The sequence below is a fragment of the Gallinula chloropus genome (assembly GCF_964237585.1).
Source record: "Gallinula chloropus genome assembly, chromosome: 27".
Classification (NCBI taxonomy): Eukaryota; Metazoa; Chordata; class Aves; order Gruiformes; family Rallidae; genus Gallinula; species Gallinula chloropus.
In genome coordinates, this window is record NC_140112.1 from 6,930,094 (window position 1) to 6,944,728 (window position 14,635).

General features: G+C 57.0%; 1 protein-coding gene across 1 annotated transcript; it reads right to left on the bottom strand.

Annotated features, from left to right (window-relative positions):
- Positions 1–2,236: 2,236 nt before the first annotated feature.
- On the bottom strand, positions 2,237–9,711 carry TFEB (transcription factor EB). The gene is made up of 9 exons (XM_084275891.1): positions 9,493–9,711; positions 7,548–7,795; positions 7,215–7,469; positions 7,041–7,121; positions 6,238–6,358; positions 5,992–6,048; positions 5,399–5,474; positions 5,080–5,227; positions 2,237–4,776 (listed from the first exon to the last, which is right to left on the bottom strand). The coding sequence occupies exons 2-9, from the start codon at positions 7,740–7,742 to the stop codon at positions 4,336–4,338; spliced, it is 1,374 nt and encodes a 457-aa protein (XP_084132017.1). The 5' UTR covers positions 7,743–7,795; positions 9,493–9,711; the 3' UTR covers positions 2,237–4,335.
- Positions 9,712–14,635: the final 4,924 nt, after the last annotated feature.

The window sequence follows — 14,635 nt, forward strand, 5'->3', positions numbered from 1 at the left end:
AGCACATCACGGGTGGGGGGTGGGGGGACACTGAGGCGAGGACCCCCCCAATTGCAGCACCCCAGATCTCTCCAGTGCGGTGGCAAAGGGGCCAACCACCCAGTCCCATCCATCCGTCTGTCCAGGCATCCCCACAGACAGAGCCCAGCCACAGCCCCAACCAGCACTCCCTCCCTTTTATGTCCCACTCGGAGCCTCGACACCGAATTCTCCTCTCCGTGGGTGGCTCACAGAGTGTAATTAAGAGCCCTTCGCCCGCCTGCCCCAGCTCCCGTCTCCAGCAACTGCCGTTTAAGGAAGGAAACCCCCTTTCGTCCTCTCTCTCCTTTATCATTTCCCTCCCCCCCCTTTCTCCCTTCTGAACATAAAGGGATGACAGTGCTCCAAGCCAGGGTCTTTTGCATTTCTGAGTTGGTTCTGTTAATTGGAAGGAGGGTTAAGAATCTGCAAGGTCGTTTCAATCTACATCTGACCTTCAGAGTAATCCTCTATGCCAACACCAGAGCATGTCATTAAAATGAGGCCCTCTACCATATCCCGGCATCCCTTTATTCTCTCCTTGTGCACATTAATTGCTCATAAGTTGATTTGATCTCCCTATTCTGCAAGAAGTAAATTGCCCTCTTATTTCGCCATTTTCATCCTGTTTTCTTAATTAGGCCCTTAAAAATCTCTAGGGCCTCAGCCGGGCCGCAGGCCTCATCCTGGGAATAAATTTTGATCTCAGCCTGATAAAGAGTGAGCAAACCCGGAGACTGAACAATGTCATTCTTCTCCCCCCCTTCCCTCCCCTCCACGCTATTCTCTTGACATGAAAAGGCTATCAGTTTTGCTCTGTGTTAATATAGGAAATAATTCACACTTCAGGCAGTGTTCTCTATTTAGTGCTCATACTCCCCAGATAAATCAAATCAGGGAGGTGGGTTTTTTTAAATGTCTGAAACTACTTACTCTTGCTCTTGCCCTCCCCCCCCCAACCCCCAGCCTCCTCTCACTCCTTTCTTTTCCCCCTCCTTCTTCTTTTAATAAAGTTTCCAAGATGAGCCCCTGTGATTTTTCCATCCTGGAAAGTCTATTTTAGGGTGGAATTTCTTCCCCCCCCCCTTGTGTGTTTAACACCATCAAAGGGGGGGGACACACAGCAGGAACCTGGCTCCACACACACTGAGGAGCACAGGTGGGAGCTGCAAACGTGGCATGTGATGAGTTTTGCCTGGCCGGTTCCCAGCCCAACAGAAGACTTTACATGTGTTTTTCCCCTTGCTTACAGTGGGTTGGGGGATCTCCTGCATGCAGGAGGCTTGCAAAGAGGAGGTGGGGACTACTGTACTCCAAGGCCTGTTCATATAGGTGGCCATGCCCCCAAAGGGGTTTTGGAGCACCCATGGATGATGCTAAGCCAGCCCCCAGCAGGGAGGAGTGGGCAGCAAACCCCCTCCCATAGCCTCACACTTGCTCCAGGGACCCCACAACAGATAGAAAACACACCTGAACTCCTGGGATTGCTCCAAGGACAGGACATGACATGACTGGACTCCCTACCACACTCCATCCTGGGGGCACAACTCCCTCCAGTTCTGCTCCCTGGGGCCTTGGGACTATTATTAATTAAGGGGCCAAGCCTGGTTCCAATTAAGCAATCAGCAGATGGGTCAGCACCTCACAAGTCCCAGCTGTGCTCAGCAGAGAGCTGTGGACCTCCCTGAAGCACCTGGCTGTGAGGCTGTCATGGGGAGAGGGGCCCAAAAACCCCAAACCATACTGGGACCGACTGAAGGAGAGGAACAACGGTTCTTCCCCCCTCTACCTTGCTCAGCTCTGCCAGCATTCACCTTCAAACACACTGAACATCCAGCAATAGCTCCCAAACCAAAGGAGTCAGGACTGAAAGACATACCTGGCCTGAAAACTCCCCAGAGAGCCCACAAGCAGCCCCTCTGACCCTGGGGCTCAAGGCTTTCCTTTTCCACAGAACAGTTCTAATAGTTTCCTTTTGGAAACCAGGCTTTCCAAAAAAAATCCCCCCAAAATAAGCAACCAAACCCCAAACCAAGCCCTTGGGTATTCCCAAATCCAGGGCAGCTCCCCTGCAAGACAGGGATGTTGCTGCAGCCCAACCTTTGGGCATCACTGGGAGAAAGCAGCTCTGGGTGCTTTGAGAACCATGACACGCCCCCCCACCCCCCCACCCCCTTCTCCAGGACGAGAAGAAACAGCCCATGCTGCAAAGCTCTGGGACGTTGTAAATAAATATATTTTAATGATTCTTCTTCCATTCCAGTTCATTCTTTTATACATTTATTTATAAAACAGTATTAAAATTTTTTAATCAGAGCACAGTGCATTAAAAAAACAAACAAACAAAACCCCCCAAAAGATTTAAAAATAAAAATAAAATATAATAAATCCACAACTGTTTACTCATGGCTGGGAGAGATGCTGCGTCTCATGCTGAGCACAGACGGTGCTCTGCCAGTGCCAGGAGGGGGGCACGGGGTGGGCACACGCCCCAGGCCAGCCTCACACGTCATGTACCACCAGAGAGGGTCTGGCACAACTTTACAGCCAGGATAATCCCAAGTGACTAGGGATTTCGTGTGGCTGCCCTGAAGTGCCCGTGCAGCCCCTCTGGTGTGTGCAGATCTGCGGATCGCCATGTTTACAGGCACCCAGCACAGCTTGCGCGGTGCTGCCACCCTGCCAGGGGGATTATTCTCTTTACAGGCACTAACAGCAGTGCATGAAGGATGCCAAGGCCTCCTGGGGGGTCAAACAGCCCTAATCCTGCTAGCACATAGACCAGCATCCCTCACCCAGCACTCCAATGTCCCCTCCATTCCCCTCTCTGCACCCTTGCGGGGCAGTGGCCGTCCCCGTCCCTGCTCTGTCCCAGCGCTCCAGCACACCTCCAACACGTCCTCCCTCTCCCTTCCCCTCTCTCCTCCCCATCTTCCATACTTCCTCACACCCTCACGTCCAACAGGCACCTATCCAGAGCGGGGTGGGGGGGGGCACCGTGGCTGTTCCCCACCTCACAATCCCAAATCCAGACATGATGGAGTGAGCTTTTCCCTGCTTGGCTGAGTTTTCCCACCACGGTCCCAATCCGGTGACATTTTTGGTCCAGGATGGGATGTGACCCAGTGACCCCCATCCCTGCATGGGCTCCTGCCCATCCAGCAACAGCTGCCACAGCCTAGGGGGGTGGGTGGGAGGGTGATGCTGTGTCCATCTCTCCCCAGGCCCCCCATGCTCCCCCTCACACTTTACAACAAATCTATGCTGTATTTTCCCTGTGAACAGCATCCCCCTTCCCTGCCCAGCTCCTGCCCTGCCACCAGCCGTGATGACCCTGCTATGGGGCAGAACATCTGCTTCGAACAATTACACCCCCAAAAAGTGTAAAACCCCTTTATCCTTCCACTTGAAGGGCCAAGGCTTGGTGCTACAGGGCAGAGGCACCTCTGCAGGGATGTCTCAAAGGAGGCCGGAGATGCATACGTTGTCCAGAAGCCAACACTGTTTTGGGGTGGAAGGGTGCTGTCAAACACCAGGAAGGTCCCCCTGGCAGGGTGGTGGGTCACAGTGGGGGGAGGTTGACCAAGCATCAAACACCCCTGTCCTCCCTGTTTGGAAAACCTTCAATGCCAACCTGAATTCATAGCATCAGACCCAGCTCACTCAGACAACCCCCTGGGTGCTCCATGAATGAACTTGCTCTGATGAAGCACCTCTTCTCCCTCCAGCCCTGCGACCGCAGAGACTGCGGGTGCTCCTGGGAAAGGAGGAACTGTGAAGGACGTGGCACACAGTGAAACATCCACTGGGCTCAGAGACCTGGGAAGACTCCTTGGGGATGTGGGCGCCTGGAGCAGGGTGGCAAGGAGGCAGCAAGCCAGACAAAAAAAAGCTCTGAGCATCATCCGTCTCCTCCCAGGGACTCAAAGGATCCTGCCCGCTCTGGCTCTGAGCCAGCATTCTGCAGAATGTGCAGAGGCTGGGAGGGTTTGGATTATGGGTTGTTGGTTTTTTTTTTTACTGAAAGGCAAAAGCAGCTGAGATCACTCTCCCAGGCTGGGGAATCTGCAGTCAGGCCAATGCCACAGCAAGCCAAGAAGGTCCGCTCCTGCTCCTAGCAAAAGAAAAGCTTGCAAAAGACACAGCGGTACCCGGCGAGCCTGGATCCGAGCCCCCCGTTGCATAGAGAAAAGGTACTCCTACATAGATTCAAGTGCGTGGCAGGACGGGCTCCTCCTGTGAGGAAAGTGCCCTGTGACTTCAACTATCCAAACTCGAAGGTCCAGTCCTTGCCCCAAGCGTCGGAGCAGCTCTTCGTCACAGCATGTCTGCATCCTCCATGCTGAAGCTGCTCCGGCGACTGCTGGCCTTGGAAGCCTCTGGGGACATGGCTGAGAACAAGGGGTCGGAGGCCAGGGGCAGCATGGTGTCCTGCATCAGCATCAAGTCCAGCTCCTTCTTGGATAGGGATGGGAAGGAAGCGCTTTGGCCGGGCTCCAGGCTGTCTGGGAAGCCCTGGGAGCCGTCATCGAAGCTCAGGCTGTGGGTAAAGTCCAGCTGGTGGTAAGGAGACTGGGGTGGTGGAGGCAACGTTGGCTGCAGCTGCGATTCGGGGTCCGGAGGTGGAAGCAGTGGCTCCAGTGTCCCCTCGTCCCCACTGGCTTCTTGCTTGACCACCTGCTCAGCCAGCTCCGCCACGTTGACACCCGAGGGCGAGAAGGTTGGCAGCCCGTGGACACGTGCCTGCATCTCTAGCTCCTGCCAAAAGAGCACAGGAGGTCTTTGGTGGGGACATCACGCATGGGGACGTGGCATGTGGGCATTCGTGGAGGCAGCAGGGACAGAGGGACTGAAGGGCTCACAGGGAAGGAGCCCAGGGAAGAGGTGAAGGATGGAAAATGATGACCCATGCAAAGCTTAACAGCACTCGCTGTGGTGACCTGAACCTCAGACGTCCAGTCTGAAGACTTTATTCCTGATGACTTGGCAGCCCCTGCCTGTCCTCTCGGCAGGGCAGGACTGAGCTGCTCATGGGCTGGAGCAAAGCACAGGGAAGCTCACCTGGATGCGGAGCAGCAGTTGCTTATTCGTCATCTCCAGACGCCGCGAGTGATTCTCTAGGTCTCGTGACCTCTGCAAATCCTTCTGCATCCTCTTGATGTAGTCCACAGACGCCTTCAGGATTGTCCCTTTGTTCCAGCGCACGTCTCTGCCGTGCAGGATGGAAAAAGAGACTGCCAACTGTGTGCCAGCAACGCATCTCCTTACCCCTGATCCATCAAAGAGCCCCACCCCCAAGTATCCCCTGACCCAGGGCTGAGCATCGAGAGCCCACGGGACCTGCAGTTATCCCAGCCCCACAGAAACCACTGATACCTACAGGTCGTTGGCCTTGGGGATCAGCATCCCCAACTCTTTGATGCGGTCATTGATGTTGAACCTTCGTCGTCTCTCAACTGCAGGGTGAGAAGAGATGGAAGGAGGTGAGGAGGAGGCAGTAGCAGGGAAAGACCCGATGGCCTGAAGCTCCCACTGGCCATGCTGCCACTCCCAGCTTTCGGGGCTGGGAGCCACCATTGTACCCCAGCCAGATCCTCTGGAGTCAGGGAGCTCATGATGAGAAAGCTCTTGGGCCAACCCTCTGCACCCTGCTCTTCTCCATCGCACCAGCAGGTCTGACCTTCCCCCAGTGCTAAGGAGAAGGATATCAGGGTCTCTCCTGCTCCGCAGGCAATTTGCAGAGCTGGGAAAGAGGGAGCCATGGCAGGGAGCTGGGGGGGATTTCTTGAGGTGGGATGGGATGGGATGGGATGGGATGGGATGGGATGGGATGGGATGGGATGGGATGGGATGGGATGGGATGGGGACCCAGCTCAAAGAGAGGGGAAGAAGCATGAAGAGCTACAGGGAAAGGGCTGTAGGGGTGGGAGAGGGAAGGCTATACCACCCATGGACAGCCAGTGCTGAACTCACTCAAGTTGTGATTGTCTTTCTTCTGACGCTCCTTGGCCAGGGCTCGGCTCTCAGCATCTGCAACAGAGACCCGCAGTGTCACCCAGAGGGGACAAGGCTGCATCTCACCCCACCAGCATCCCAGCGGCTGGCGTCAGAGCACCCTAGCATCCCCTAAAGCTGCCTTCCCCATCCACAGGGACAGATCAGCCCTGGACACCTTTGGTACTTGCTGTCACCCCACCAGCTCTGGGGCAGAGGACGTACCTGTCAGCTCTCTCTTCTGGGTGAGGTCGGCAGGGCAGGAGCTGCTGGTGACACCTACAAGAGAGGCCGTCACCTGGGGGTCCCCGCTATAGACATTCATGTGACTGCTGGACATCGGCAGCTGGAAACCAGAGGGACAGGCAGGTTAGCTCCATCCGGGGCCACGGAACTGGGGCTCAAGCCCAGCTGCTTGGCCTCTGGGACACGGGTGTGTAGCCCAGGCAGGTGTAATTGTCTTCCTGGGCCTTTAAACCAGCTATAATCAGAGCAGCAAAGGAAACGGGACTTCAAAGGGCCCAGCTGATCCCCTCCCACAGCCAGCATCTAAAACAGGGCAGATGAATCACATCCGAGAAGGGCCTGGGCAGAATGAATCCCACTGGGACGCAGAAGCTGCCATACGGATCTGACCTGACCTGATGCCTGGGGAGACAGTGGCACTGCAAGCAAGCTTCTGGCTGGGAAACCATTCCCAGCACCAACATCTCCCTGTGCTGCAGTGGATGCTTGGTCCCTCCCTGTGCCCCTCTCTGACTCTTTATAAGGGCTCCCAACTGTCATTAAAGTGGAGAAGAAGCTGAAGAACTGGCTCTTGCAGTTGGAAAAGGGAGATCTCCCTTCCCCCAGCCCCAGCAATGAGGCTGGGTTGGGCTGGCACCTGGGCATCGCTGCAGGGATGTGGCGGAACAGGTGCCCTCTGTGCCACCTCCATCCCTGCAAGCACAGGGCTATGGGACCCCAAGGCCACCCACCTTCCTGCAGCCCAGGGTCTAACCTTTTCCTAGCATGCATCAGAGACTCACCGTGTTGGGCATGTGGACTTCGGGGTTCATATATCCCAAAACATCATCCAGGCGCATGATGTCATCGATGACCTCATCGAACTGCAAGGGAAAGAAGTAAGGTACCAAGTGGGCTTCTTTTATCCCTTTTTCAGCACCTTTGCTTTCCCTAGCAGCTCGGTGTCACCTCCTCACCTCCCGTTCGGGGTTGGAGCCGATATTAAGCATGGCCATGGGGCTGTTGGGCGCGCTGTTGCCCGCCGATGAGGACATGACGTGGCTGGGCCGGACACCAGGAGATGCTGCGGGGGGTGGCTTCGGAGAGTGGCTGACGGGGCTAACATGGGCAGCAAACTTGTTCCCATAGGTTTCGGAAAGATAGGCCTGAACCTTCTTGTCCCGCGACTTCTGCAGGTGGTACGTGGTGGGGTTCTCCAGGTAGGACTGAACCTACGAGGAGAAAGACCATAAGGGATCTCCCACAGCCCCTCAGCTCCGGCGGCAGCGGGGACACCCCCAGCGCTGTACCTTGAGGACCTCTCCGGGCACGGGTGGGGGTGACTGGTAAGGGACGGGGGTGTTGATGGCTGGGGTGGAGGTCACTGGCATCCGCTGCTGCTGCATGTAGTTCATCATCATCTGCTGCTGCACGCGCTCCCTCTCAGCCTCCTGCTGTGCTTGCTGCTTCATCAGCTCCATCCGCAGGCCAATGCGGGATGCCATGGTGGACCGGACTGGGGGTGGGATGCAGGTGCCCACCAGGCAGAGAGGTGACCCTGAGAAGAAGACACAGGACATCACAAACAGCCTATTTTGCAGGAGGGAAACTGAGGCATGGGGAGGAAGGAGACACCAGCTGGTGACTAAGCCAGGATGATCACCCCAATGCCAGATGGAGGGATCTCCTGCCGCAGCTCCCCACCACACCACCCCTCCCCTCAGGGACAGAAGGGCATGCTGTGGGATCAGGGGGACATGGGGAGGGCAGGGAGCAGCCGGGACCCCGTGCCCAGCAAGCATGCACTCACATACCACCGGGTTCAGCTGGAGCGTGCTTTGAGCCACGAACTTCCGAAACACTGGAGAGAAGTGTGAGAGGGGCCAGGAAAACCCACAAGTGGGGGAGCAGAGCGAAAGGGAAAGAGAAAGCAAGGGAAGAGCAGGAAGAAAAGGCTGGCGAGTGCCAGGAGCCAGAGGCAGGGTTTAACCCTCAGATCCGCTGCCCAGAAATCTCAGCTCTGGTGCTGAGTGAACAACACAGCTTCTGTGCGGGGCCAGCACGCAAGCACAGAGGCGGGGAGGGGGGAAGGCGTGCAAGGTCCCTGCACCGCACAGACCAGCCCTTGTTCCCCCGTACAAAGGGGATGGCGGCCCGTGGAAGGGGTGGGAAGAGGATGCTGGGGTGAGGGGAGCTGCTCAATGATGGTGGCTTTCCACAGGGCTGGTTTCCCACGCGGGGACGGGATGGGCACGCGGAAGATGCTGTGCGGGATGATGGGGATCTGGACCATAGCATCTGCAGGGTGGGAGCTAAAGCAGAGAGGGAGAGGACCCAAAGCAAACACTGCCAGGAGAACAGGCAAGAGCCAAACTCCTGGGGTTTGCTCTGTCGCAGCGTAACTGGACAAATCTGGAGGGTTTTGCTCTTTAAATACAATGTGTAACTGCAGACAAAGGGGATACACAGCAGATACAGCCCACTGGGGTTTTGGTGAGGCATCTGATACACAGTGCCACACGATATCCTAAGGGGGAAATTAAATCAAGCCAGCATGGACAGAAATACGATTACATGGATGAAGAGCCAGCTATTGAACAGCAAGGGGAAGGTAATTAATTAGACACGGTGGCCCATCTGAAGGGGGATGGGAGAAGAGCAAGCCTGGGACAGTTATCAATTGGAGCTTCATTAAGACAGCTGCCACAACTGGCATTAGAGGACAGCACTGGGGGATGTTTGAGATGAGCAACTGCAGAGCCCTGGAAAAGGACCTGGTGATGCCAAGGACAGCCCACAGCAGATAAAGCAAGGCTGAAGGGGGATAAACAACTGCTGGTGCATGCAACGGATGTAATAACCCCAAATATTAAGGGCAGAGTGAAAGGAAAAGCCTCCAAGAGCGATGAGCAGACGGGATGAGGCATCATGGCACAGAGGGGCTGGTCATGCTTTGCAAACCCAGCTCACTCCTAGGGCATGGCTGGGGTGGGATGGGCAGAGGTGCAGGGCTCACACAAGACAGCCATTTTTGGTGGGCTTCCAGCACCACTGCAGAGGAGAAAAGGGATCTCAAGCCGTGCAAAGGAATCTTTGCTGTTAGCCCCCTGTGCTTGCATGCTGGTGGTTATCGCTACAAAACACCAGGCGGCAGCAGCAGGGCTGAGGAACCCCAGAGGGGGGCTGCAAGGGGGACCCCAGCTTGGGGTGGGGGGGACAGGATGGAGAGGAAGAAGAAGCCGGAGTAGCCAGTACCTCCAGTGCTGGGGAAACCTGGTGTGGAGGGTGAGGATGAAGCTGCCCCACGGCAGAGTTGGGGGGGTCCACAATTTTCTCAGGAAGGGCAGCCAGTCCGTGGGAGGCAAGAGGTTGTCACGTGTAGTGTGCTGAGGTGTAGCCACCCCATGACACACCACCCATTCACCAACTCCCTTCCCAAGACACACTACCACCATCCTGCCTGGCTGCAGGACCCCCCCCAACTGAGAGTCAAAATCCCTGCCCTCTCCCTTGGGAAACTCCTGAGAAGGGGAGCTGCCCAGCATGAGGATGGGGAAGGGTAGCCAGAGCTGGGCCTGTTAAGGAGAGGGAGGAAATTAGGTCAGGTTTAAAATAACCTGCTTGGTTCTGCTTGGCTTCCCCCCGCCCCCCAAAACACCAAGCAGCTTCTGCTTTCACTCTGAGTCAGACCTAGCAGAAGGGTGGCGAGCAGACATGAGGGATGGAGCCGGCAGTGGGAAGGATGGGGACCCAGCCAGCACCATGGTGAAGACACCCCACCCCGGGGGACACTCCCCACCCTCCCTTGGTCCAGGGTGGCAGAAATAAAACAGGCAGGATGGCAGCTCCATCCAGGATGCCTGTTATTCCTGGGAAGGTCAAAGACAGGAGCATCCTGGGAAAAGCACACGCAGCGGCTGTCCCACTGATGGAGCTGTCCCCATGCCAGGGGAAGCCCCAGCTTGGTTTCTGCCTGGAGGGGACCCTGGCGAGGGTCCTCCCGGGTGTACAGGCAGCAGCTTGCCTGGCTCTGAGCGGGCAGCGTGGCAGGCCAGGGCATGCCTGTCATTGGATGTCCCAGTGGGCGCTGCCAGGGCACCTGCTGCGGCAATGTCCCCATCAGTCACGGAGAGGGAAGGGACAGAGGTGCTGGGATGCTCAGGGCAGGTGATGGAGAAGGAGAAGAGGGGCTGAGGGGCAGGAAAGCAGGAGGGAGCAGGGAAAGCGTGGACAGCCCCTCTCCACACCCTGCCTCCACCTTTCCTGTCCAGGGGGGACAGGGTGGCTTTTCCATGCCCAGAGCAGCAGGTACCCCAGCACCCCCAGCCCCTCTGCCCATCACCAACCATCGGCAGGAGAAGCTGTGCAGCTGGGCTGATCCTGACCCCACTGCAGCCCACTGCCCTGCAACCAGAGCCCAAAGCACCAGCCCGGAGTCAATTCAGGAATGCTGGGAAAAGGGATGGATTTCCCAAAGGAAACTCAACCAAAAAAGCCAGTGATCCAGCTGCGTGCACCCCTGGGGAGGAAAAGGCTCATCCTGCCTTGTCATAGGATCACAACCTAAAGGCAGAGCAGCTCTTGGAGTGGAAACCTCCCTGGATGCTGGAGAGCTGTGGGGCTCCAGGCACCAGCCACGCTCCACCACCACACCCTGGACCCACTGCTGGGACAACACGCAGGGCTGGATCCAGGGAATTAATCTCCCTTCAAAATACCTCCACCACTACTGAGTGACACAGTTATTTCTGGACCTTTCTTGCCTCTGGGGTGTTATTTCATCAAGAGACCAACTTGCTCTCCTCCATACTGATGGGGGAGTGCCACCCCAAAGGCACGAAACACTCAGGAGCTGCTTGGCCATCCCCACACCCATACAGCACCTCACCACCTCCTCCCCAAGCGCATTGCTGCACCCAGGTGTGGGTCACAAATAAAAGCTGCCATGAGGCACTTTCCAGATTTAGCCCCTGTGAAATACAGGGCCGGGGGGGGGGCAAGGAGGATCGCATTACCCTTCTGGGGTGGCCCACGGGGAAGCAGCACCCACGCTGCCCATCCTGCCTGTAACCTATGAGTGCCTGCACCCGTACAGAGTAAGCAGTGACACACATCCCACCCACCCCTTTGAAAAGAGGAGCAATGCTCCACTCAACCCTGGAAACAAAGCTGAGAACCCCCAAACTCCTTGCACCAAGGAGCCGCCTGCCCAGCCCCACTCCCTTACGTATGTTTATTTCCCTGGTCGATTCTGGCCAGTTATGAGTGGAAAAATCAATTGGTGGTGACTTAAACCGGCTCCAGCGTGGGGAGCAGGGACCCCCCCAGGGGGAAGAAAGGGAATTAGGGTGGGGGCCACATCACCCACCCGCCTGCCCTCCCTCTGCTCCGGGTCACTTCACGGATAACTGAGAGGGCAGTGAAAAGGAAAGGGAGAAGAAAGAAGTGAAAACAGCTCTGCTTCTTGCTACCAGCAGCAAGTGCCCGCCGAAGCCTTCCTTCCTCGTTTTTCAAGTGCCATAGGGGGCGGGGAGAGATGGTGAGCACAGTGGCCCCCAGCCTGGGTAAAGCACCCACGCCTGTTCTGAGGGAGGCAGCAACTGGCTGGCTCCAGACAGAGGGACCCCAGAGATGTTTGCTCTGGATAGAGATCTGCTCCAACAGCACTGAGCTGCAAACGCACTGAGCACCCACTAAGCCACCCCACCATGGGTGCCTGCATCCTGGGGACAGGCTCTGCTGCCACCCCGATGCACAGGGAAAGGGAAACAACGGGGTGGGGGTTACCTGGGAGCAGGATGGCAGGGCTGGGAGGGCCTCCAGGTGCCAGGGCCAGAGGTCACAGCTCTCCCGCACTCCTTGCTGGGGACAGCCCAGCTCCTGCACCAGCCCCACGTTTCCTCATTTTCAGGACTGTGCTTTTAACACAGCAGCAGCCACACAGGGTGTGGGGATGGGGCGGGGGGGGGGGGGGGGGACACGACACACAGCGAGGGGGGGAAGTTGCAAAAAACCTCCGAACCTGCTTGTTTTTCTCACTGCGACACAAGAGTTAGCAATGGAGCTGAAAAAAGCATGGCAAAAATAGATGCAGCCAACATCACAGGGCTCTTTGGGGTGCCCCACTGCATCCCCTTGGGAGCTGCTGGGGTGACATCCCTGCCTGACAGTACACAGAGGGACAAAAGCCATCCCTTGTCCCCACCAGGGATGTGGAATGCAGGGATCCCTCACCTCTCCATGTGCGGAGAGGATGCAGAGTGAGCACCAGTGTTACACAGTCATGGCATCCCTCAGGTACCCACAGCTGGTCCCCACCAGGATGGCAACATCAGTGCCGGCTGGCAGCCAACAGGATGGCAACACCAAAGCCAGGGGACAACCAGGATGCCTGTGTGACAACCACACAGCTGGCACAGTGCCAGGGACCCTCCCACGCCCCCGTTGTGCAAAGCCACCATGCACCACATACATCCCTTTGGCATCCACGCTGGGTGTGCCACCGTCCCACAAGGGCACTGCAGCACCTCCCAGTGCACCCTGAGCAGATCAGGGGAAGCCCCCCTTGCCCCATGCCGGGGCCGGCGAGCCGCTGCCATGCCACCCCGCCTGCAACGCAGCTGGGACCAGCCTCTCCATCGGGACATTTGCCCTGACTTGGCAAGGCCACTGCAGGGGTGATTTATGTCTTGCCAGCGTACCCACAGTGTCTGGGGTCGGGTAACATTATCGCCCAGCGAGAGGAAGGCATCTTCCTTGATCTTCCTCAGCACACAGAGGAGCGCGGCGCTGCGACTGGCAGCCCCAGGAAGGGGCAGAGGTACAGAGGCTGAGTGGGGATACTCAGAAGGGATCCCTCACCATGAAGGCAGCCAAACCATAGCAGTGGGGCAACTTCCACCCTTGGAGCCCCTCGATCCAATGCTGGTGGGTGGATCAGAGGCTACAGTGGTCTCATCCATCCTACACTCCTCTAGGATGAGGATGGGGCAGTGGGAAAATGGGGATGTGGAGGGGGGTGGGTGGCTCCATTTCCAACCCCAGAGAACAACAGTGCCCTCCCATCACCCACCCAGCAAAAAATAGATGGGTTGGGCAGGTGGATGGCCAGAGCCATCCCTCAGCCCCCTTCACAAGTACCTTCCCCACACGGTAAGCACGCAGCCCTGAAAGGGAGAAGGAGAAGGTGGAGGGACTTAGCAAATAAAAGCTGGGGTCAACTGACAACGCCAGCGAGAGACTGAGTCACCAGGACTGTTTTTAGCCCCGGCATCTCAGAAACGCGGACCATGGCGTTGTTAACAGGGGCTTGGGTCAGAGGCCAAAAGTTTTCCCTTCCATGCATTAAATGCTGCTCCTGGAAGCAGCCCAGGTATCCAGAACAGTAAAAACATTAAAGCCAGTCTTGTATGACAGCAGGACCCTGGCTAAATGGTCCCCAAACTGCCCAGGTAAGCTTGCCTCGCTGGGGTGGTGTCAGTGACCCATGGCAGGAGGGAAGAGCATCGGTGCTCAGCAGGCAGTGAGTGTTTCTTGTCATGGTGTCACCCTCAGGGCAGAATAACTGTGGTCCATAAAAAAGCCCCCAGGTTCTGGTGATGCCCTGAGAGCCCACCTCTGCGTGGCAGCCATTACAGGGTTAATAACCCACAGCCTTGTTGCAACGCCTCTCCCTCACCCCAAAAAACCTCTGTGCCATCACCCCATCCAAGCATGGTGGGCGAAGGTTGGTACTCAATCAGATGCAGGGCTAGTGGGGAAGGTGGGGGTGACCCCTGGGACCTCATCATGGAGGGGCCAGATCCCACCACTCCAAACTGGAGCAAAAGCCCTGCCCACAGGGTGCTTGGCACAGTGTGGGGGCCCCGATTGAAACATCACTGTCCGACTGACCGTCCAGGGAATTCACAGCCCACCAGCACAAACAGCCCAAGCCGACAAGTTCCTGCCCTCCCCTCCGCCCCCCAATTAAAAATAAAAGTGTTAACAGGCAGAAGGACGTTCCTCTGGTGAGGACGAGCCAACGGCAGCACAGGGGCCAGGGACACTCTACGGCCCCAGCCCGGCACCACCTCAGGGGCTGAGTGATTAATCAGCCCCCATATCATGTCTGCCTTTCAACAGGGAGGCGAGGAAAGGAGCAGGGTGACCTTGGAGAGGCCGCAGCGGCGGGGAAGGATGGGCAGCAGCACCACGTCCCGCTCACCTTGGCAAAGGTCGCGTGCTCCCAAGCGCTTGGGAAAGAGCCAGGAATGGGAGCCCCACACACAACCCACAGCCAAACAGCATATCCCATCCCAGTCCAAGGGGCTCTGACTCCAAACAGCTCAGCTGCTGGGGGGGGGTGGGAGGGTGGGTTTTAATTAAATAACTCCATAAATATGCAATAAGATGAACC

Bases quoted from the DNA above. Each gene is read 5' to 3' on its own strand.
- TFEB (XM_084275891.1), bottom strand. From the start codon at position 7,742: ATGGCATCCCGCATTGGCCTGCGGATGGAGCTGATGAAGCAGCAAGCA. The intron at 6,049-6,237 runs GTACGTCCTCTG...TCTCTGTTGCAG, and splicing joins CCAGAAGAGAGAGCTGACAG to ATGCTGAGAGCCGAGCCCTG. The intron at 4,777-5,079 runs GTGAGCTTCCCT...CTCTTTTGGCAG, and splicing joins AACTGCTGCTCCGCATCCAG to GAGCTAGAGATGCAGGCACG.